Source organism: Dendrobates tinctorius, unplaced genomic scaffold (genome assembly GCF_039654945.1).
Source record: "Dendrobates tinctorius isolate UK_male_01 unplaced genomic scaffold, ASM3965494v1 ptg000026l, whole genome shotgun sequence".
Taxonomy (NCBI): domain Eukaryota; kingdom Metazoa; phylum Chordata; class Amphibia; order Anura; family Dendrobatidae; genus Dendrobates; species Dendrobates tinctorius.
This window is the reverse complement of record NW_027361694.1, coordinates 15,775,793-15,799,080: the sequence shown is the minus strand read 5'-3', so window position 1 is coordinate 15,799,080 and position 23,288 is coordinate 15,775,793. Positions and strand designations below refer to the sequence as shown.

The window sequence follows — 23,288 nt, the reverse complement described above, 5'->3', positions numbered from 1 at the left end:
TATATATATATATATATATATATATATATACACATATACACATGCATACATACACATGTGCTCACTGGGAGTTCCCCAATAACCAACTTAGTGGAAACAGCTGATGACTAATCCATCACTCGTCAGTCAATTGCATAATTGTCCCGACGATTGGAGGCAGCAGAGTTGCATTCCCCTGACAAACTGGTGGCAGCAGTGAAATCTGTGTGATCTCTCTGGCGTCATCTGTGACAAAGTGGTAACAGTGAAAGGATCACTTTGACACCCCTGGCTGTTATCTTTGACAAATTTGTGGCAGCGGTGGGATCTGCATCACCCTCAGGGTTGTTATCCTTGACAATGTGGAAAATGTTGCTGAAGGAGAAAAATGTGCACCAAAATGCTTTAGCTTCATTATTTTTCTTAAAAAAAAATCATTGTGTATTTTCTTATCCTTACCTATAGTTGCAAAGTGTTTGTACAAAGTTATTAACTTATCTCCTGTAGATAGATTTAAAATAACTTATTTTTTGCTGTGTGTCAGACTACTACCAGCAATCAGTAAAGGGGTATCCTCATGTTATTAAATTGTTTTTTATCAGTTAGTAGATAACACTGGCTAACACGTTACAAAGATATATATTTTTTCTTTTATCAATTAGTCAGCATGAAAATAAGCAAGTTTGAAATTGAGTTGCTTTATCTGCTGTCATTTTCCTGCTCTGAGAGCTTTTATCTGTGACCCTAAGTCAAGGACAAGCAGTAAGATAGGATAGTCAAGCATTTCGCAGTCAGAAGCCAGGAGGGTATGTCATACACAGAAGCAAAAGACAAAGGCGTAGTCAGGATGCATTCCGATGTCAGAATAGCAGGAGATATCGGGTTTATAGTAGAAGGGGTTAAACAGATGGATGGTCAGTATGAGGTCCAAGGTCAGGAAATGAAAGATCAACAAACAGAATGCAAGGCACAGAGAGAAAATTTCATACAGTAGCTGAATGTCTCTGTTATGTCTATATGTAAATATAGTGATAACAGGGTAAACTCATAACAATTATTGACATGCTAATAATGTGTAGCAGCAAATTGAAGCATCTCACTAAAACTGTCACTCAAAGTGAAACTCCCATTCCTCAAGCAACCAGGAACTGAGGAGAGTGTAAGAAGGCTGGTGAGCAATAAGCTGCTAAAGAGACAACTTGAGAATACCTCTTTAAGTTATTCAATATCTTAAGATAGGGTAATACTTAAAACTTTGTACAAAGCCTTTAAATTTTTTACCCTTGCATGTTTTAAGAACATTTAAAATATTACTAGCTCTAATCACAGACATTTAATATAGTGATGACACATCATATGTCATACATTGCATCTATACTTTGTCAACATATTTTAACCGTTTTTTAGAGTCAAAGTGTGAAAATGTTATTTTTAAAAACCCTGATGTCAAAATTTGACATACGGATGGCATGCAAGATGTAAAAAACCTAACAAATGGATGCAATGCCGATAACAAAAGGACATACAAAACACAATATGGACAGAAAATGGATGATTTTGCATACCCTTGTGTGACCCTAACCTTACAATGAGATCTGTAGTCCAACTGTGGTCTTTTTGCGTTGACTGTCAGAGACAGAATGGCATGCTGATAAAATTGCAGGCATCCTAAAATGCAGTCATGAATTTATTTTGCTGGATAAGATGAATTTTTATGGCATTTTTTAGGGTCCCGTACATATAATTTATTCATAATCTTTTGCTAACTATTTTTGTAGGTTGTAATAGCGGAAGCCACATTTACGCTGTCTACTATGTAACATACATAAAATTATACTTTATATTGTAGGTAGATAAGATTATGATAAATTGGCATTGCTTTTTATGTTTTGCTACTTGCAGAACAAAACCACCATGGTTACTTACCGGTAGCCGTTTTTTCCGGAACCCATGACAGCACACCTGAGAGAGGGATCCACCCCGCCAGGACAGGAACCTACTGAGATATAACGGGCGGCACCTCTCCCCCGCTTCAGTTGGGTTATAGAGCATTGAGAGGACTTCCCGGTTAGTACATGTTAATCCAACACCACATCACACAAAAGCACCCTACTAAACGTGCACACCCATACGGTGAAAAGGGGGGGAATATACGGGTGCTGTCATGGGTTCTGGAAAAACCGGCTACCGGTAAGTAATCATGGTGGTTTTCCCTTCACCCATGACAGCACACCTGAGAGATTTTTGGAGACTTCGAAACAACTTAAGGAGGGACCACCGCTTGCAGCACCCTTCTACCAATGGTTAAGTCAGCAGAGGAGGATAGATTTAATCTATAGTGCTCAAAGAAGGTTGAAGGTGAGGCCCAGGTAGCGGCCTTACAGATTTGATCAATCGATACCTCTGCCTTTTCAGCCCAGGAGGTCGCCACGGCTCTGGTGGAATGAGCCTTAATGCCGTCAGGAATCGGAACACCACTAGCTGAGTAGGCTACACTAATGGCTTCCCTAATCCATCTAGCAATAGTCCCTTTTGAAAACCCATAGCCTTTCCTGGCACCCTGAAAAGCTACGAATAGGGACTAGGACCTCCTCCACTGGCTAGTGACAGATATGTATTCTAGCAGGGCTCTCTTGACGTCCAAACTATGGAATTTTTCCTCCCCTGAATTCTTTGGATTGTCGCAGAAGGATGGGAGGATAATCTCCTGACCCCAATGGAAATCTGATGCTACCTTAGGCAGATAAGCGGGGTCTGTTCTTAGTACCACCCTGTCCTGAAAAAAATTGGTGTATAGGGTGGATTCACTGAGAGAGCCTGCAAGTCGCTTATTCTACGGGCCAATGTAAGGGCCACTAAAATGATGGTTTTTAGGGTCAGAAATTTTATGGGGAGCTGATGTAACGGCTCATATGGTTCCTTTGTAAGGGCCTGTAGTACTAGGTTTAAATCTCAGGGGGCTATTCTGGGTATTGGAATCGGTCTAGCCCTATGACAAGATTTGATGAATCTGGTTATCCAGCTATTTGCTGCCAAGTTGCAGTTATAGAGCGCCCCTAGTGCAGACACCTGAACTTTAAGCGTATTTACTGCAAACCCCAGCTGCAACCCCTATTGTAAAAACTCCAAGATGGCACTAATCGGAGGTTCTTGTTCTAACGGCTTACCTAGGAACTGTAGGAATTTATGCCATGTTCTGCCGTAGATATTAGTAGTCACCGGTTTTCTTCTCTTAAGCAGGGTGGCCACCAACCCAGGAGAGAAACCTCTATCCCTTAAAAGTGACCTTTCAAATTCCACGCCATCAGATGGAATCCTTTGACTTGAGCGTGGAATACTGGGCCTTGAGCTAGTAGGTCCAGGATTTCTGGCAGAACCCATGGATCGGAGAGGGACATTCTCCGCAGTAGAGTAAACCAGGGACTTTTTGGCCAAAATGGGGTTATTAGAATCACTCTGGCTTGATCGCTCCTGATCTTCTTGACAACCGTTGGGATCAGAGCCACTGGGGGGAATGCATAGGCTAGCCTGAAGTTCCACTGAATGTGCAATGAGTCCACTGCCCATGGATTTTCCCTCGAGTTTAGTGAGCAAAACCTTTCTGTTTGCCTGTTGTGCTTGTTGGCAAAGAGGTCTATCACTGGTTTTCCCCCAAGCTGTGTTATTTTTTGAAAAACGGACCGATTTAGAGCCCATTCTCCTTGCCTCAGAGTATTGCGGCTCAGGAAATCGGCCTCTATGTTTTCTGCCCCTTTTATGTGTAAGGCTGTTAAGGAGTGTAAGTGTTGCTCCGCTCTGCCAAGGATGTCGTCTGCTGCTTTCATTAGGGAGCGTGATCTTGTACCCCCTTGGTGGTTGATGTACGCCACCGTTACTTTGTTGTCCGACATGATGCGGACATTGCGACCCCTGAGTAGGGGAATAAAGTGGCTTAGGGCTTTGTTCACTGCCCACAGTTCTCTCAGGTTGGAGGATGCCCCCATTTCTTGAGGCGTCCAGGAACCCTGACCTACGTGACCCCTTAGGTGTGCCCCTCTCCCCGAGGAGCTTGCGTCTGTTAGAATCACGTCTGTCGTCTGTTTGTCCCAAGGTATTCCTGAGGCCAAGTTTGTACTGTCCAGCCACCAGTTGAGAGAGTCTCTGGTCTCTAAGGAAAGCTCCAGCCTTCCTTCTAAACGCCCTCTTAGCGATCTTTGTGTTGATAGTATCTCCCACTGGAGTTGACGGGTGTGAAATTGAGCCCACCTGACCGCCGGAATACAGGACGTCAGGGTACCTAGAAGAGACATCGCCTTCCTCAACGTCATCTGAGGTTGGTTTCGGGCAGCCAAAGCCATGTTCTGCACCTTCTCTATTTTGCTATCCAGAAGCAGACACGCCTGCTGTCCTGAGTCCCAGGAAGACCCAGGAAGGTCTGTTGCTTTAGGGGTTATAGTTTTGACTTTTTGAAATTTATTATCCACCCTAATTCTTGTAAGGTGTCGGTCACCCGGCTCAACTGTGCTGTACAGTGGTCCTCTGAGCTGCCCACTATGAGGAAATCGTCCAGGTAGGGTATTATGACCGTATCGTGAATCCGGAGGAAGGCTGTTACCTCCGCTATGACCTTGGTGAAAACCCTCGGGGCTATAGATATGCCAAATGGAAGAGCTCTGAATTGGAAATGCCTCAGTACGCCTTGGATATAAAGCGCTACCCTCTAGTATTTCTGGTAATCAGGATGGATAGGGATGTGATAATATGCATCCTTCAGATCGACTACGGTCATAAAACAATCTTGATGTAGTAGCTTTAAGGCCGTAGTCACCGACTCCATCTTGAAGGTCTGATTCCTTATCCACAGATTGAGTCCTCTGAGGTTTATAATTGTCCTGAATGATTGGTCTGGTTTATTTATCAGAAAAAGAGGTGAATAGAACCCCCTTCCCTTCTGTGTGTCTGGGACTTCGTAAAGGACCTGCTTGTCTATCAGGTTCAGGATCTCCGCTTCCAAGGCCAACTGTTCTTTGGTTGCCTTTCTGACAGGGGTAATGACAAACATGGCTTTTGGCTGGTGAACAAAGGGGATTCTCAGACCTTCTCTTAAGACGCTGAGGATCCAAGTATTGGATGAGATCTTTTCCCAGGCCTGGGAAAAGAGTGCCAATCTCCCCACTACTGGAATACTGGCGTCATTGTGGCGATTTTTTTGAGGTGGCGGTACCCCCACCAAACAAATCCCGACTCTTTTTTCTTTTTATCCTCCCATCTTCTTCTGTCGGCCGGAGGACGCCACCTATTGAATCTTCCACCCCTCCGAAAGGGCTGTCTTCTCTGCTCTGTCGGGAACCTGGGGAAGCCTTTTTTCCCCATCGCTTGCCTTTTCCAGGATATCGTCTAAGTTCTTCCCGAATAAGAACCGACCATCACAGGGGAGGGAGCACAGTTTAGCTTTAGACTGCAGGTCACCTGGACAGCCTATAAGCTATAGTGCACGTCTGGCAGCATTTGATAATCCTGCCGCCCTAGCCGTCAACCTCATAGAATCTGCCGAGGTATCTGCTAAAAAAAACTGCTTCCCCATGCAAGAGATACATATCTGCCAATATCATCTCTCTTGGGACCTTTGATGTTAGCTTCTCTTCTAACTGCTGCAGCCAGATCATCAGGGAGCATGCCGTTCCAGTGCCTGCTATCGCCGGCTTTAGTCCTCCCGCTGTCGCTTCCCATGCATGCCTCAAATATGAAGCTGCTTTCTTGTCTAGCGGGTCCCTAAGAACCCCTGAATCTTCCAGGGGCAGGGCCGATTTTTTAGAAGACCTGGATACCGCTGCGTCTATCTTTGGGACCTTGTCCCATATTTCCGCATCCTTGTGCTCAAAGGGGTATCGTCTCTTAGAGGTGGAGGGAAGAGCCCCTGATTTTTCGGGTTTCCTCCACTCTCTCTCAATATGCGCTTGGATCTTTTCGTTCACTGGAAAGGTCCATTTTTCCTCTCTTGGAGCCCCCCAAACATAACGTCCTCTAGGGTTTTAGCCACTTTCTCTTCCTGTAGCCCCATCATTGTTCTAATGGCCTTTAGGAGAGCATCTGTGTCTTCTACCGGGAAATATGGCTTACCCCCTGTGTCACTGTCTGAGGAGTCTGAGGAGGATGCTTGTTCTGTTGGAGACGAGGCCAAAGAGGAATTTGAGGGAGAACTAGGGGGATTCTTTCTACCTTTCCTCTCTTTTTTCAATAGGGTCTTAATTGAACCCTCCATTTCCGACCTAAGGGCCGATATCAGATTAGCCACGAAACTAGGCGCTTCCTCCGCCATGGTCCGCTGAATGCAACTGGCGCAGAGGTCTTTCTGCCAGTCTCCTGCTAGGGCCGTTTTACATATGGCACAGTCCCTATTATTCTTCTTACTTCCTGCTTTTTTGGGCCTTTCCTACGGGGTCAAACATACAACAGAGTAACCCTATTAACATAAATGCTAGCATTCACGAAGATCACTCACCACCCGTAATCAAGGGTACCGGACTAGGAGGCTGCGTCGGAGCACGTGACCTGTGCTCTCTGGACCTTGAGGAATCTCCCGACCTGCGGCTAGGGCGGCTGGTGCTCGAGCGGCTTCCATGTTTGCGGCCGGAGGGCTGTGAGGGAGGCAGAGACAAGGACCTCTCCTGCTCTTACTCCACTCTTGCACCGCCTGCCCTGCCGCAGCTCCTCATTTAAATGTGGCTTCCGTCCTGGTGGGTGTCTCCTCCCCTCCCCCTGCGACCGCTGGCCGACCGCTTCAGAAAGCCAGCCGGCGTCGCACCCGGCGTCAATGAAACCGTCGCCTTCTGCTGACATCAGCCGGCGAATCCACCATCCTCTGCACCGCTGACGTCAGCGGCCGGAATGCGCCCGCCTCTCTCCCCTGCCAGACGCCTGGGGGATCAAGATGCGGCACGCGCGAGGGGAGGGCGGGGCAGTGGGGGCTTCCAGGAGCCACCGGGATCGCACCTGCACCCACACGAACCCGGAGCCCCGGAGGACCCCAAGGACTGTGCCTCCAGCACCCGATTGCTGGCGCTACAGGTAAGGCACCTGTTCTACCCGCACCGGGACGGGCCTGGGGCCCTTGTTTTTTTTTCTTCGCCCATGACAGGCACCGCCGACAGTGGGATTCCTTCCAGGACAGGAACCCAACTGAAGCGGGGGAGAGGTGCCGCCCCTTATATCTCAGTAGGTTCCTGTCCTGGCGGGGCGGATCCCTCTCTCATTGTGCTGTCATGGGTGAAGGGAAAATATATATATATATATTTTTTTAAACAATTTGTTTTTGTGGTTGCATCTGTGATCTATGCATTATGACACTTTTGCATACGTCTTCAATATCCGGCCTGTCAATTTGGCTTTGACAAAACCAAATAGACCTCCTAACTAGTGATGGGCAATCGTGCTCGGCACTGTTCGATATTTGATCGTGCATCGGGGTGCTTGACTGAGTAGCGAGCAGTGCAGAGTATCGGGTGGTGCTCGGGTACTTGGATCCCCGTAAGGACAGAGACAGAGTGAGAGGCTAGAATGACACAACCAATTTTTTCTCATCTGGGAAATTCGATATGATCAGAGTCTGATCATATTGTGACCCGATTTTCTCGAATGTGGGCAAAAAAAAATAACTTTCCCCTTCTTCTACATTCAGCGTTTCCGTGATCCAAATGCGGTCCGATGTTTTCTATAGACATGAATGGCCAAGTGCCTTTCGATTGGAGGCAAATCGTGCATGCTGCAATCTTTTTTGCTGGACCGAATCCATCCCACGAAAAAAATGGACAGGTGCATTCCCACATTACATGACATGGGGACGAGTGTTATCCATCAAAATGATAGATAACACTCGTTCAATTATTATGGTCGTGTGCACAAGCCCATATAAAAAGGCATATGCAGTGGAATAGATTCACACTAATGCATTTTCGGTCCGAGTAATGTTCCTGACAAAACTGACAGCATACGAACCAATGTTATTCAATTGAGCTGTTCACATGAGAGTTTTTTCTCACTGACCAAATCTGCATGTGAAAAAAAATATCGCAGCCTGTACTAGTTTCTTCAAAATGTTGACTCGCCCGTTGAAATCTTTGGGAGTGCAGAAAAAAAGATCCCATACAGAACATTGGTATAGCATCTAATTTTTATGGATACATTGTAATTCTTTAACATAGGAAATTGTAAATGATCTTATAAATTATAAATAGGTTCTGCTGTAAGAAACATATTACATACGGATTGCACGTGAATGAAAAGTGAGAGAAAAAAATCATCCGAGTTTTCTGCGTCAAACTCTGTTGATTTCTCGATACGCTCATGTGAACCTGGTATTTAGGTTACGTGCATACGTTGTCTCTTTCAGACAGATTTCACCTAACGTGCGCCTGAATAAGTGCTTAAAAAATGCTGAAAAGAATGAACAAATAAGATGCAATGCCAAAACGTCTTGCTTTGAATTAGTTCAGTCTTTTTGAGCTTATTCAGTTCAAGCTTTGACATGTTTGTGAACGAGATTCAATGTACAATAAATCTTACAAATATCTGTATGACTGGTAAGTGTACTCACCCACTCTGCCTGTACATCAATGTCTTTTGAAACAATGAACGTATATCGGTATCCAGCAGAAAAGGCATCAAGTGAAAACTTTTGTGATACGTTCATATAGGTAAAATCAATTGTACTCTTAATTGGAAGATTCTCATATCCACTTGCCTAAAAAATAATAAAAAGTCATAAAAATGTTATTTGTCTCTACAAATTGTATTATATACCTAATGTTATTATAGTCTGTAACTTTATGTCCAAAATGATGTGTTACATTTATACTTAAAAATCATTCAATATATTCGGTAAGGCGACAACTCAATGACTTCGTAGACTTTACTGAAGATTTCCACATTTCCAGCTAGTAAGAAACACTTTGGGTAGTTAAGGCTAGTTTCACACTAGCGTTAGGAGGTGCAGCGCACGGCCGCCATGCAGCTCCCTCTTCCTGTCGGCTCCTCCTATGGGCGCATGACACTGCATGCGACCTGCGTTCCCTATCTTTAGCATTGGGTACACAGGCTGTGCACTGGTATGCTTTTGGTGGCGCATGAGCCCTTTTGACGGTGCGCCGACGTGCGCCAAACGCACCAGGTTGCATTTTGGTGTGCTCGGCGCACCGTCAAAAGGCGCATGCGCCGCCAAAAAGCATACCAGCGCGCAGCCTGTGTACCCAACGCTAAAGATAGGGTACGCAGGTCGCATGCAGCGTCATGCGCCCATAGGAGGAGCTGAGCGGAGGGGGCGCGGCAGGGGGCAGAGCTGCACGGCGACTTGCGCTGCGCCTCCTAACGCTAGTGTGAAACTAGCCTAAGATATATCAGAATTGCAATGGTCATGTGTAAGGAGAGGTCATCAGAAGAGGCTGAACAAAGAAGAACTAAGGGTATGTGCACACTTTGCGGTTTCTGCTGCGTTTCCGCAGCGTTTTTGGCTCTGCAGAAACGCAGCAGATTTTGCTGCGTTGTACAGTACCTTTATTTCCTATGGAAATAAAAAAAAGCTGTGCACATGCTGCGTTTTTTTCCGCGCGGTTTTGCTGCGGTTTTCAAAACGCAGCATGTCAATTGTTTGGTGCAGAAACGCTGCAGTTTTACACCTCATCCATTATGAGGTGTAAACCGCAGGGCAAAACCACAGAAAAACACAGATAAACCGCAGATAAACCGCAGAAAAACCGCAGCACTTTGTCCTGCGGATATCCTGTGGTTTTCTTTACAAAATCCGCAGAGACAAAAAACTATGTGTGCACATACCCTAACAATAGAGGGCCAGAAGGGGTGAGGGGTAACAAGAAAAGGGGAGGAACAAAGAAGAACTGACAATGGATGTCCAGAGCAGGTGAGTATAATGACATTTTATTTTTATTTTAAGCTCCAAGAATAGTTTTGTTTTTTTTTTGTTTTTTTTAACATTTAGCTAGATTTGCAGATTTTGCTGCAGATCTGCGAGTAAGCCACAATAAGATTTACAAGATTGTGGCTTTCTTGTTGTTTTTAACTCACCTATTGAACTCAATAGGGAAAACTCAGAACAAGTTTGTGAGAAAAAAAACACACGTTGCCAGCTTTATGAAAGAAAACTCAGGCATTTCCACCATTGATTTAAACACGTTGTGTGCACATACCCTTTCGGGCATTTGAAGGAGTTTTTGATTTCCTAAAGAGGTTTTATAGGAGTTTTTGATTGGCTAGTGACTTCTTCTGGGCGGATTCTTGATGAGAGCTTCAATATGCACTCTCTTTTCTATCACAATGTGTTTTTCAAAACCTGAACGTGTGAACAGCACATTGGTTTTCCAAGAGAAATGTATAAAATCCAACATTAAAACATAACAAGCAAATATTTTGCAGTAAATAAACAAACAGCAATAGTGCGTAAAAATAATATAGGGTGCTTATTTGGTATAATTTTGATTAAAAAATGTAAAAGCCATCCCAACATGTCACAGTGACCCTATTCGGGACAGTCCTAACCAGGGGGGACACTGACAGCTTGGGGCCCCTGTGCAAGAAATGTGTCTGGGCCCCTTTTTATGGTGACAAAGCTACATACATATATATATATATACACACAGCATATATATATATAGCCACACATACATGTACTGTATATATATATATATCACATAGTCTCCTTTATTATGTATATTGCCGTCCCCTATTATATAGTGCCCTCTCTTGTTATGTACAGTACCGTCCCTTACATATTGGATTATATAGAACCCTGTTTTTTATTACATACCGACCTGTCTTGTTAGATGTATAATGCAATGATGTCTGATGGAGCATGGGAAAGCTTCTTATCTGCTGGAGGAGCTTATGGACTAGACGTCTGATCACCGGCTCCTCCATCAGCAGTCATTTTATATCTAAAAAGAGAGGGGACTATGTAATAAAAGAGGGCACTTTGAATAACAAAATTAACAAGAATACACTAAGTAAGAGACAGCACTGTACATAACAGCAGAGGAAGCTATATAATAAGGGACGGCACCATATATAACTAGAGAGGATGATGCGTAATAAGGGACGGTGTTATCTAATATATAAAGCTCAATGTGGGTGTGTATGTTTGTTTGTATGTACAGTGGGGAAAAAAAGTATTTAGTCAGTCAGCAATAGTGCAAGTTCCACCACTTAAAAAGATGAGAGGCGTCTGTAATTTACATCATAGGTAGACCTCATCTATGGGAGACAAACTGAGAAAAAAAAATCCAGAAAATCACATTGTCTGTTTTTTTTCATTTTATTTGCATATTATGGTGGAAAATAAGTATTTGTTCAGAAACAAGCAATCAAGATTTCTGGCTCGCACAGACCTGTAACTTCTTCTTTAAGAGTCTCCTCTTTCCTCCACTCATTACCTGTAGTAATGGCACCTGTTTAAACTTGTTATCAGTATAAAAAGACACCTGTGCACACCCTCAAACAGTCTGACTCCAAACTCCACTATGGTGAAGACCAAAGAGCTGTCAAAGGACACCAGAAACAAAATTGTAGCCCTGCACCAGGCTGGGAAGACTGAATCTGCAATAGCCAACCAGCTTGGAGTGAAGAAATCAACTGTGGGAGCAATAATTAGAAAATGGAAGACATACAAGACCACTGATAATCTCCCTCGATCTGGTGCTCCACGCAAAATCCCACCCCGTGGGGTCAGAATGATCACAAGAACGGTGAGCAAAAATCCCAGAACCACGCAGGGGGACCTAGTGAATGAACTGCAGAGAGCTGGGACCAATGTAACAAGGCCTACCATAAGTAACACACTACGCCACCATGGACTCAGATCCTGCAGTGCCAGACGTGTCCCACTGCTTAAGCCTGTACATGTCCGGGCCCGTCTGAAGTTTGCTAGAGAGCATTTGGATGATCCAGAGGAGTTTTGGGAGAATGTCCTATGGTCTGATGAAACCAAACTGGAACTGTTTGGTAGAAACACAACTTGTCGTGTTTGGAGGAAAAAGAATACTGAGTTGCATCCATCAAACACCATACCTACTGTAAAGCATGGTGGTGGAAACATCATGCTTTGGGGCTGTTTCTCTGCAAAGGGGCCAGGACGACTGATCCGGGTACATGAAAGAATGAATGGGGCCATGTATCGTGAGATTTTGAGTGCAAACCTCCTTCCATCAGCAAGGGCATTGAAGATGAAACGTGGCTGGGTCTTTCAACATGACAATGATCCAAAGCACACCGCCAGGGCAATGAAGGAGTGGCTTCGTAAGAAGCATTTCAAGGTCCTGGAGTGGCCTAGCCAGTCTCCAGATCTCAACCCTATAGAAAACCTTTGGAGGGAGTTGAAAGTCCGTGTTGCCAAGCGAAAAGCCAAAAACATCACTGCTCTAGAGGAGATCTGCATGGAGGAATGGGCCAACATACCAACAACAGTGTGTGGCAACCTTGTGAAGACTTACAGAAAACGTTTGACCTCTGTCATTGCCAACAAAGGATATATCACAAAGTATTGAGATGAAATTTTGTTTCTGACCAAATACTTATTTTCCACCATAATATGCAAATAAATTGAAAAAAAAAACAGACAATGTGATTTTCTGGATTTTTTTTTCTCAGTTTGTCTCCCATAGTTGAGGTCTACCTATGATGTAAATTACAGACGCCTCTCATCTTTTTAAGTGGTGGAACTTGCACTATTGCTGACTGACTAAATACTTTTTTTCCCCACTGTATGTATGTATGTCCGGGATTGGCATCCGCACCGTCGCAGCTACAGCCACAAAATTTGGCACAGTCACACGTTTGGACCCCGAGAGTGTCATAGGCTATGTTGTGAGGCAAAATTTTAACCCCGCGCATTCCAATTCACCAAACAATTTTGCCCCTATCTACATAATGGGGAAAAATTGTATGTATTGGCATCTGCACCGTTGTAGCTACAGCCACAAAATTTTGCACAGTCACACGTCTGGACCCCGAGAGCATCATAGGCTATGTTGTGAGGCAAAATTTTAACCCCGCGCGTTCCAATTTACCAAACAATTTTGCCCTTATCTACATAATGGGGAAAAAGTCTATGTATTGGCATCTGCACCGTCGTAGCTACAGCCACAAAATTTTGCGCAGTCACACGTCTGGTCCCCGAGAGCGTCATAGGCTATGTTGTGAGGTGAAATTTTAACCCCGCGCGTTCCAATTCACCAAACAATTTTGCCACTATCTACATAATAGGGAAAAAGTGAAAGGAAAAGTGTTGGAGGCAAATTGACAGCTGCCAGATGTGAACAAGGGGGACTTAAAGAATGAGAGTGATGGCGCCAAAGAGTATATACCATACAGTTGCTAAGGTGGGGCCATGACATGGGATACTCACCACACACGGGGATATGAACACACACACAAAATGCGCCACACACTACCACGTGCTTCAACACATATACCACACCTCAGCACACATTTCACCACACATACACCAATCTCGCCACATAAAAGTCGAAACACAAAAGTCGCCACTCAAAACTCGCCACGCTGTCCCAGAGCTGTTTAAAAGATGAAAAATGAGCTGTGATTGGTTGCTATCAGCAACAGTTTTCTTTGTAGACAGTTGTGGTAACTGAGGCTTATTATTCTTATAATTTCTATGGTGTTATCGTCCTTCTGTAAAGCTGGAAATAGCACAATTTATTACCGTTCCAACACAGACCACCCTCTGACACAGACTGCAGGGAGAGCCCAGTATCACACAGGATAGGATTAGATACACGGCTCAGCAGTCAGTATCACACAGGAGAGGATTTGACACATGGCTCAGCAGGCAGTATCACACAGGATAGGATTACATACGCCGCTCAGCACAGTATCACACAGAATAGGATTAGATACATGGCTCAGAAGTCAGTATCACACAGGATAGGATTAGATGCATGGTTTTTATGTGCAATATAATCATTATAATTTGTTATAACTAACCACAGTTGGTTAGTATGCCCAGGCAACGCTGGGCTCTTCAGCTAGGACATAATAAAAGAGGAAACTATGTAACTAAGGATGGTGTTATACAGAATTAGTGAGTACACTATATACTAAGGGACTGTGTGATACATAATAAATGAGTACACAATATACTAAGGAACTGTGTTAGACATAATAAGCGATAATAATGTCTTCCTCCACCTCCCCCTGTTCCTTAGTCCATTATAAGTTCCCCTTCCTCCCATCCCAATCCCCCACTCCATCATTGCCCTCTTCACCACCTCCATCATTGCCTTCTCCCCCACCACTATCATTGCTTTCTCCCCTGCCACCCCATCATTGCCCATTCCACCACCGCCATCATTTCCTCCTCCTTCACCACCCCATCATTGTTTCTCCCCCACCACTCCCATCATTGCCCATTCTACCACCTCCATCATTTCCTCTTCCCCCACCACCCCCATTTTTGCCCTTTCCACCAACACCATCATTGCATTCTCCCCCACCACATCCATCATCATTGCCCTTTCCTCCACTTCAATCATTGCTCTTTCCACCACTTCCATCATTGCCTTCTCCTCCACCACCCCCATCATTGCCTCCTTCCCCATCACTCCCATCATTGTCTTTTCCACTACCACCATCATTGCCTTCTCCCCATCTCCATCATTGCCTTCTCCCCCACCACTTCCATCATTTCCTCCTCCCCCACTGTCCCCATCATTGCCCTCTCCATCACCCCATCATTGCCTTCTCCCCATCACCCCATCATGGCCTTCTCCCCATCACCTCCATAATGGCCTTCTCCCCTTCAACCCCATCATTGCCATCTCCCCATCACCGCCATCATTGCCTTCTCCCCATCACCTTCATCATGGCCTTCTCCCCATCATCCCCATCATGTCCTTCTCCCCATCACCCAATCATTGCCTTCTCTCCATTACCCCCATCATTGCCTTCTCCCTATCACCCCATCATTGCCCTCTCCATCATCCCATCATGACCTTCTCCCCATCACCCCCATCTCCCCATCACCCCCATCAAGGCCTTCTCCCCATCACCCCCATCAAGGCCTTCTCCCCATCATCCCCATAATGGCCTTCTCCCCATCACCTCCATCATGGCCTTCTTCCCATCACCTCCATCATGGCCTTCTCCCCATAACCCCCATCATGGCCTTCTCCCCATCACCCCCATCATGGCCACCTTCTCTATCACCCCTATCATGGCCTTCTCCATCACCCCTATCATGGCCTTCTCCATCACCCCCATCATGGCCTTCTCCCTATCACCCCCATCATGGCCTTCTCCCCATCACCCCCATCATTGCCTTCTCCCCATCACCTCCATCATGGCCTTCTCCCCCATCACCTCCATCATTTTCCTCTCCATCACCCCCCTCATTGAATTCTCACCATCACGCCCATCATGGCCTTCTCCCCATCACCCTCATCACGGCCTTCTCCTCCACCTACACACACACAGACACACACAGAAACATTCACCTGTCTGCACATTCCCCCACTGCGCTACACATGCATGCACACCCACACACACCACCACTCATCTCTACACACACACACACATATACGGACTGCACCTCTCACCTGTCCGCACCGCAGGCACTCCCGCAGCATCACCGGAACCCGCGCTTCCTCTCTCTGCCACATATGGCCACTGAATGATGACATCATCCAGCGGCGCTGCTGTCTATGTGAGAGGAAGCGCGGGCGCCAGGCAGGACGGATCGCTGCAGCTCCGCTATTTTCTCTTGTAGTTAGCGGAGCTGCCCGCTGCACATGAGGGCAATCTGCCAGGGGCCCCCCAGATCCTCGGGGCCGGAAACACAGGCCAGATTGCCCTCATTATTAGCCGCCCTGCAAGGGCCCCCTCCACCTCCGGGCCCCAGTACAGCCGCACAGGCTGCACATGCGGTATGTCCGCCCTGATCGTAACCTCAATTATTAAAATCTTACCATTTGTCAAGTGACATGCATGTGGAATAAGGGCTGAGAAGGACTGAACCTGGCTAGTAGACACACAGCTATTGGGAGCCACATGAATACAATGTCCAGCTCAAAGAAAAGGCAGGACACAACTTTATATGCACAAGGTGCAAACCAAGTGAAAAAAGAAAATCTTGGGTTTTATCTGTTTAGTGGCCAGTGTGAATATGCACTTACATGCTGCATGCACACCAGTTTATTCTCTAAGGTTTTTTTCAGTTTGATGGAATCCTGTGCATATAAAGGTTTGGCCTGCCTTTTCTTTGAGCTGGACATTATATTGATGTGGCTCCCCATGTCTGTGTGTCTACTAGCCAGATTCAGTCCTTCTCAGCCCTTGTCCACATGCATGTCACTTGACAAACGGTAAAGTTTTAATAGTAGAGGTTAGGACCATCCCTAAGAGGGTCACCGTGAAGTGGTGAGATGGCTTTTGCATTTTGTTTACCAGAATCATGTTAACTATGCACCCTATATTATTTTCATTCACTATTGCTGTTTATTTATTTACTGCAGGGTATTTGCTTGTTATGCTTTTATTTTGGGTTTTGTCTGTTTAGTGGCCAGTTTGATCATGCACTTACAAGCTGCATGCACGCCAATTCATTCTAGCATATCCTTTAGGTTTTTTTCAATAGGAATGTCTAGAAAGAGTCTTTGAAGCATTTTTTCATAAACTCAGCAATGGAAATATCCACCTCTATATATATGTATTGTAGCAATCAGATATTTTTAAAATCTAACTTTTATTATTTGAGGATAAAATACAAGGTGCTCAAACAAACAAACAAACAAACAAACAACACATAAAATAGTTGATGTACTATAGTGCAAACCCAACAAATACTCTCCTCTTGTTGGAACAGATACCTTATAATGAAATATGCCTATAGGCGTAGTATATATATGCCCAAACATCAGCCCTTTTCATCTTCTAGGTGTCAAATCACACCATAAACTCAATTATCCCGGTACCTGTATATACAAATGTATTGCAACTACCCGTAGGCCTATGGTACCTCCTAGTTGTAATGGTCTATTAACCACTTCGTATTAAACTTATCACAACCAATATAGGGATGTTGCATACAAATACAAATTCAATTATAAAGTGCGGTACCAATCTAACTTGTAATCCAGTATTGCATATCATCCTCCAATGCCTATACTGAAATATATCCGCCATATATTGAAACTTCACATTTATAATATACAAAAACCATAGCACAATCAGCTTGGTCCCTCATAATTCAGAGGGATTCATTGGTAAACATATACATGCGGGCCATGTTATAAACATTATGGGATATGTCTTCAATCGTGCACACTCCTACTTACACCACATTCCATAATAAAGGATTGTTAACCCCTTCGCACCCGAGCCTGTTTTTGCCTTCGTGACCGGGCCAATTTTTTCAATTCTGACCAGTGTCACTTTATGAGGTCATAACTCTAGAACGCTTCAACGGATCCTACTGATTCTGACATTGTTTTATCATGACATATTGTACTTCATGATAGTGGTAAAAAATTTTAGATATGATCTGTGCTTATTTGTTAAAAAAATCAAAATTTGGCGAAAATTTAGAAAATTTTGCAATTTTCAAACTTTTAATTTTTATGCCCTTAAATCAGAGAGTGATATCGCACAAAATAGTTAATAAATAACATTTTCTACATGTCTACTTTACATCTGCACAATTTTGGAAACATAATTTTTTTTTTTAGGAAGTTATAAGGGTTAAAAGTTGACCAGCAATTTCTCATTTTTACAACAAAATTTGCAACACCATTTTTTTTAGGGACCACCTCACATTTGAAGTGAGTTTGGGGGATCAATATGACAGAAAATACCCAAAATTGACACCATTCTAAAAACTGCACCTCTCAATGTACTCAAAACCACATTCAAGAAGTTTATTAACCCTTCAGGTGCTTCACATGAATGAATGGAATATGGAAGGAAAAAATAAACATTTAACTTTTTTTCACAAACATTTTACTTCAAAACCATTTTTTTTTATTTTCACAAGTGTAAAAAGAGAAAATGAACCACAAAATTTTTTGTGCAATTTCTCCCGAATACACCAATACCCCATATGTGGGGCTAAACCACTGATTGAGTACACGGCAGAGCTCAGAACGGAAGGAGTGGCGTTTGACTTTTTCAATGCAGAATTGGCTGGAATTGAGATCGGATGCCATGTCGCATTTGGAGAGCCCCTGATGTACCTAAACAGTGGAAACCCCCCACAAGTGACCCCATTTTGGAAACTAGACCCCTTAAAGAACTTATCTAGATGTGTCGTGAACACTTTGAACCCCCAAGTGCTTCACAGAAGTTTATAACGTAGAGCCATGAAAATAAAAAATCATTTTTTTTCCATAAAATGATCTTTTAGCCTCCAATTTTTATTTTCACAAGGGTAACAGGAGAAATTGGACCCTAAGAGTTGTTGTCCAATTTGTCCTGAGTACGCTGGTACCCCATATGTGGGAGAAAACTACTGTTTGGGCACACGGTGGGGCTCGGAAGGGAAGTAGTGACGTTCTGAAATGCAGACTTTGATGGAATGGTCTGCGGGCGTCATATTGCATTTACAGAGCCCCTGATGTACCTAAGCAGTGGAAACTCCCAATTCTAATTCCAACCCTAACCCCAACACACCCCTAACACTAATCTCAGCCCTAACCATATCCCTAACCACAAACCTAACACCAACACACCCATAACCTTAATCCCAGCCCTAGCCCTAACCCTAGCCCTAACCCTAACCTGTGTACCTGCTTTTCTTTTCTTTACTTTTTTTCTTTTTGTGACAAGATCGCTGCCCTGCGATCTGACTCATAGTAACGCCACTTCTCTTCTGATCTCACACTGACAGATGATCAGAGGTGAAACAGCGTTACTGTGTGACAAGATCGCTGCCTGGCACATAATAACGCGACTTTTCCTCTGATCTCACAATGACAGATGATCAGAGGTGAAGCAGCGTTACTGTGTGACAAGATCGCTGCCTGGCACAGCTGTGCCAGGCAGCGATCAGCTATGCCAGGCAGCGATCTAGTCACACAGTAACGCTGCTTCACCTCTGATCATCTGTCAGTGTTAGATCAGAGGAGAAGTTGCGTTACAATGAGTGAGATTGCCGGGAAACAAGCAGCTTTCCCAGCGAGCGCTCTCATTGGCTGCTGTGACGCTGACGTCATCAGGACCTGAACCAATCAGGTCTCGATGACGTCGGGGGTCCCAGCATGCATTGTGCACCGGGATCCCCGCGTTATAAGGTATGTGGGGGTCCCGGGGGGCACAAAACCGCCGACAGTAGATAAACGTCGGCGCTCCACAAAGCCCAGCAAGCGCCAACGTTTATCTACAGTGGGCGGTCGGGAAGCGGTTAAACACGAGAAGACAACCCCCATGATAAAAAAGGAACGGTCTCACCAGTTTTCAGGGCTTCAATCATATACTGCCCATATTGCCAGATGCGCTACCCCTTCTCCCTACGCGTTTCGTTACACTCATCAGGGGAGTCACATGGGGTTACAGGAGCCAAGCGTCATGAGTGGCCGTTATTGTACTCAGACCGTCAACTATTTTATGTGTTGTTTGTTTGAGCACCTTGTATTTTATCCTCAAATAATAAAAGTTAGATTTTAAAAATATCCGATTGCTACAATACAAGCATTTTTTCATGCAATTTTTTGGAGTGGAACCTCTCCAAAAAAAACACTTTCAGGTTAATATGACTTTTGCATTTTTCACCTGATTTTATGGAGGACCCAATAATAGCATGGAGCCTTTTGCATTGGTGAAACAACCATAGAAGAGTGCATAGGATAGTGCCAAGTATGCAAAGCTTGATATTGATATTAGGTTTATCTGCCTCATAAAAAGACAACAATAGTACAAAAAAGCACCTGGTAGGTGGGAATGGATTGAGGCCAAGAAACTTTTAGTTAACCTTTACTGAATGACCGGCAAGAAAGACTGTAGCAAAAACATCTGCTGAGAATGGCTGATCAGCAGAGAGAGGTTGTGTTCTCTCTTGGCTGCAGGACAAGATATACCACATTGACCTGTGGAATAATAATTAACACAACATCTCTAAGTATCTTTGGTTCCTTCTCTACTGAACCCATGGCCTCCTCTTATAAAATTAGAAGCAGGCAAAATTGCAAGGGTATTATACTGTGTGGGGGAGGTGGTGGAAGTATAATATTGTTTAGGGAGTTGTGATTGACATCATTCTGTGTGGAGGGACTGCGAGGGCACCATACTGCATTGGGGATCACTGTGGGGGGAACTGTGTGGACATTCTACTGTGTTTATGATCACAGTGGGGCTTTACAATTGATATGCTGGAAATTTTGGGTCACCATGCTGTGTGGGGGGCACTGTAGGGACATTATACTTTGTGTTGTGGTCATAATAAGGGCAAAATTACTGTGTAAGTGCTGCAATACATGTCACTTTCCCCATCTTTGTTAGGCATTCTGTTCTGTGACTGCTCACAACACGCATGTGCGCTGCCGGCTTTTGAACAGAGGTGATTCCGCATTCATTGAACCGTGCGGAATCACCGCGTCCAATACATTGTATGGGTGAAATTTATCTTGCGGAGACTCGCGTCTCCGCAAGATAAAATTGATATGCTACAGACATGTCCGCCTCCTTGGGTGATCCGCAGGCGTCGGTGCACGCATAGTTGACATGGGATTTCTTGAAATCCCATCCTCTATGCTGTAACATCTGGACGCTGCGGAGGTATGGAGTGTCCAACCAGCATTGTTTACTAACTGTGTGCACCTACCCTATCAGTAAACTTGCCAGGGTTGGGGGGTCTATTGCTATGGGGCACAAAGATTTCTATGTAAGGCCATGCAAATGAATCACTCTTGGTCAGTTTTTTACGTCAGTATTTGTAAGTAAAAACCAGGAGAGGAACAATCAGAGTAAAAGTATAACAGAAACACGTCACGACTTTATTTATCACTCACTCCTGATTACAGCTTACAAATACTGATGTAAAATACTGATCAAATACTGAGCATGTGAACATGGCCTAACATAAGTATACTGAAAGACCAGTATATTATAATCCATTATAAGATGTAATTCACACTTGCTGGTTTTTACAATTCTTTGCAAAATAGCATCAAAAGACATACAGTATGTGTCCATGATGAGACTAAACACTTTGCAGTAGATTTGATAACTGTTCCAATATACATTCATTTCTCCTGATCAGTATTCTCCAAGCTGTGCTGCTCAGGCCGCTACAAAGCTAAAACTCTAATGCTCTGACAGATTACATTATGATGGGTAATAGTTTTGCAAAAACTAGAGCGGAAGGAAGATTATTATTGTGTATAAAACTTTATTTACTAGACATAAACTCATTTTATATTAAATTGTCTCAAACCAGTGAATCACTAAAAAAGCCAAATGAGTAGAAACCCTGTGTTACCTGGAGAGAAGGTACTGAAATGGGACCAGGTGAGCGCACATTCTCTGTAAAAGTAACAGTGACGTTGTCTGTACCCAAGTTTATGACATTGACTTGTAACTGATTGCCAGTGGGGAATTTTGGCAGCGTTTTCTGTAGGAAAAATAGAAAATAAGAGATACAATTAAATAAATATTTGTACAGAACATTAATTCATATAAATAATATTAGATTGACACAAGTTATCAACTAAAGTTCTGTTCACACTGGTGTCGTATAACTTCCATTTTTCCATACCACATATGTGACTGAGGCTCAGTTCACACGAGCGTATAAAGAAAAATAATCCCATTTTCACAAGAAAAAAATGTTTGATTTTTCATCTGTATTGTCATCCGTATGCTATCCATATGGCAGTCATTTTACGCATCAGCAGTGAAAAAAATTGACAAGACCAGAAACAGTTACGAATGTTAATAATGACAAGATAGCCATAAAACTCAGATACTATCTGCTATGTGGGATCCAAGTTTTTTGAGCACTCATGGACTAGGAAAACCAAAAATATGGTAGTGTGAATGTACTGTAGCCTTGGATGAAGCTTGTATCAATAATTTCCTTATACTGTATTGCTGGAGAATGTTTCTTATTCATTACCCACAGAGCGAGAATATACAATTAGCAGTGCAAAATTTCAGAAAAGCAATGCCTAAACCAATAAAAATGAATTACAGAGTAGCAGCTATATATTAGTTTATATTTTAAGAGTTATATGAACAACACATCGTAGAAGGACTTTCTCTATAACCACTGACAATAAGCATCTCTTCCTCTGGCAGATCCTGCTTGTCTGCAAGGATGGTGGAATGTGCTGCAAGTTACCACCCAGTAAAAAATTTGTGTTGGAAAGAAATTCTTCCTCTTTGAACTGGAAAACACATGGTCCTGGTGCAGGCCACACCACCGGCTACATGTGGCCTGAACGGGCATGAGGCCCTCTCAGTACAGCACCCACTCAGGACCCACACTTTCATGTACCACTCCAGGGCGTAAAAGGAGATGAGTGCTTTGTACGCGGCTACCGCCCTACGCCACGCTACACCTTTATGTCCTCATTCGATAGTACTACATTTTCCCTGAAGCAACCATATTTATTCTGCATGAGAAAATAAAAAATGAACTGATAGAGTAAAAAAAAAGTTAAAATAATAAAAAGACACAATTTAGACATATATTTTAAATTAAGAAGCTGAAATAGATTACTGTATAAAAGGGGCTGTGCAAGATCACAAGAAAACTGATAGCAGAGACTGTAATAAGAAACAATGTAACATTTTTTCACTTTTAGGTTATTGCGAATGATTGTGCCAATGTACAGCATGCCATCACCACTGACATGTGAGAAAAGACCGGCGGTGATGGACCAGCAAAGCATCGACACTGGATCGCAGGGGATATAACAAGTGAGCAATGTGTACTTTGTAGTTTATTGCATTTTGCCTGGATTTTGCTCACTTGGACATCCCATTGACATGGACATGTTGTCATTTCTAAGATGTCAGTGATTTAATGATAATAAGTAGAGTTGAGCGAAACAGGTCGATCAGATTCAAAAGTCGCCGACTTTCGCCAAAGTCGGGTTTCATAAAACAAAACCCGACCACAGTGTGAAGTTGGCCATGCGGTCGGCGACCCAAGCGTCAAAGTCGGGTTTCGCCGAATGCTTGCACGTGACTTTTTTCAGCCAATGAGAGAAGCGCAGCGTAGCGTAGTGGGAGCGTAGCTGGAGTGGGAGTGGGAGAGAGAGACAGAGAGAGAGGGAGAGAGAAGAGAGAGAGAGATTTTGCCGCCTCTGGGGTTAAAATTC

General features: G+C 43.9%; 1 protein-coding gene across 1 annotated transcript in view; it reads right to left on the bottom strand.

Annotated features, from left to right (window-relative positions):
• SLC15A1 (solute carrier family 15 member 1) overlaps positions 1–23,288 on the bottom strand; it is a 121,633-nt gene that overhangs the window by 49,423 nt on the left and 48,922 nt on the right. Inside the window, exons 16-17 of the mRNA XM_073569541.1 lie at positions 21,443–21,574; positions 8,552–8,698 (exon numbers count right to left, since the gene is read on the bottom strand). Coding sequence (XP_073425642.1) covers positions 8,552–8,698; positions 21,443–21,574 — 279 coding nt within the window. The remainder of the gene's footprint in view (positions 1–8,551; positions 8,699–21,442; positions 21,575–23,288) is intronic.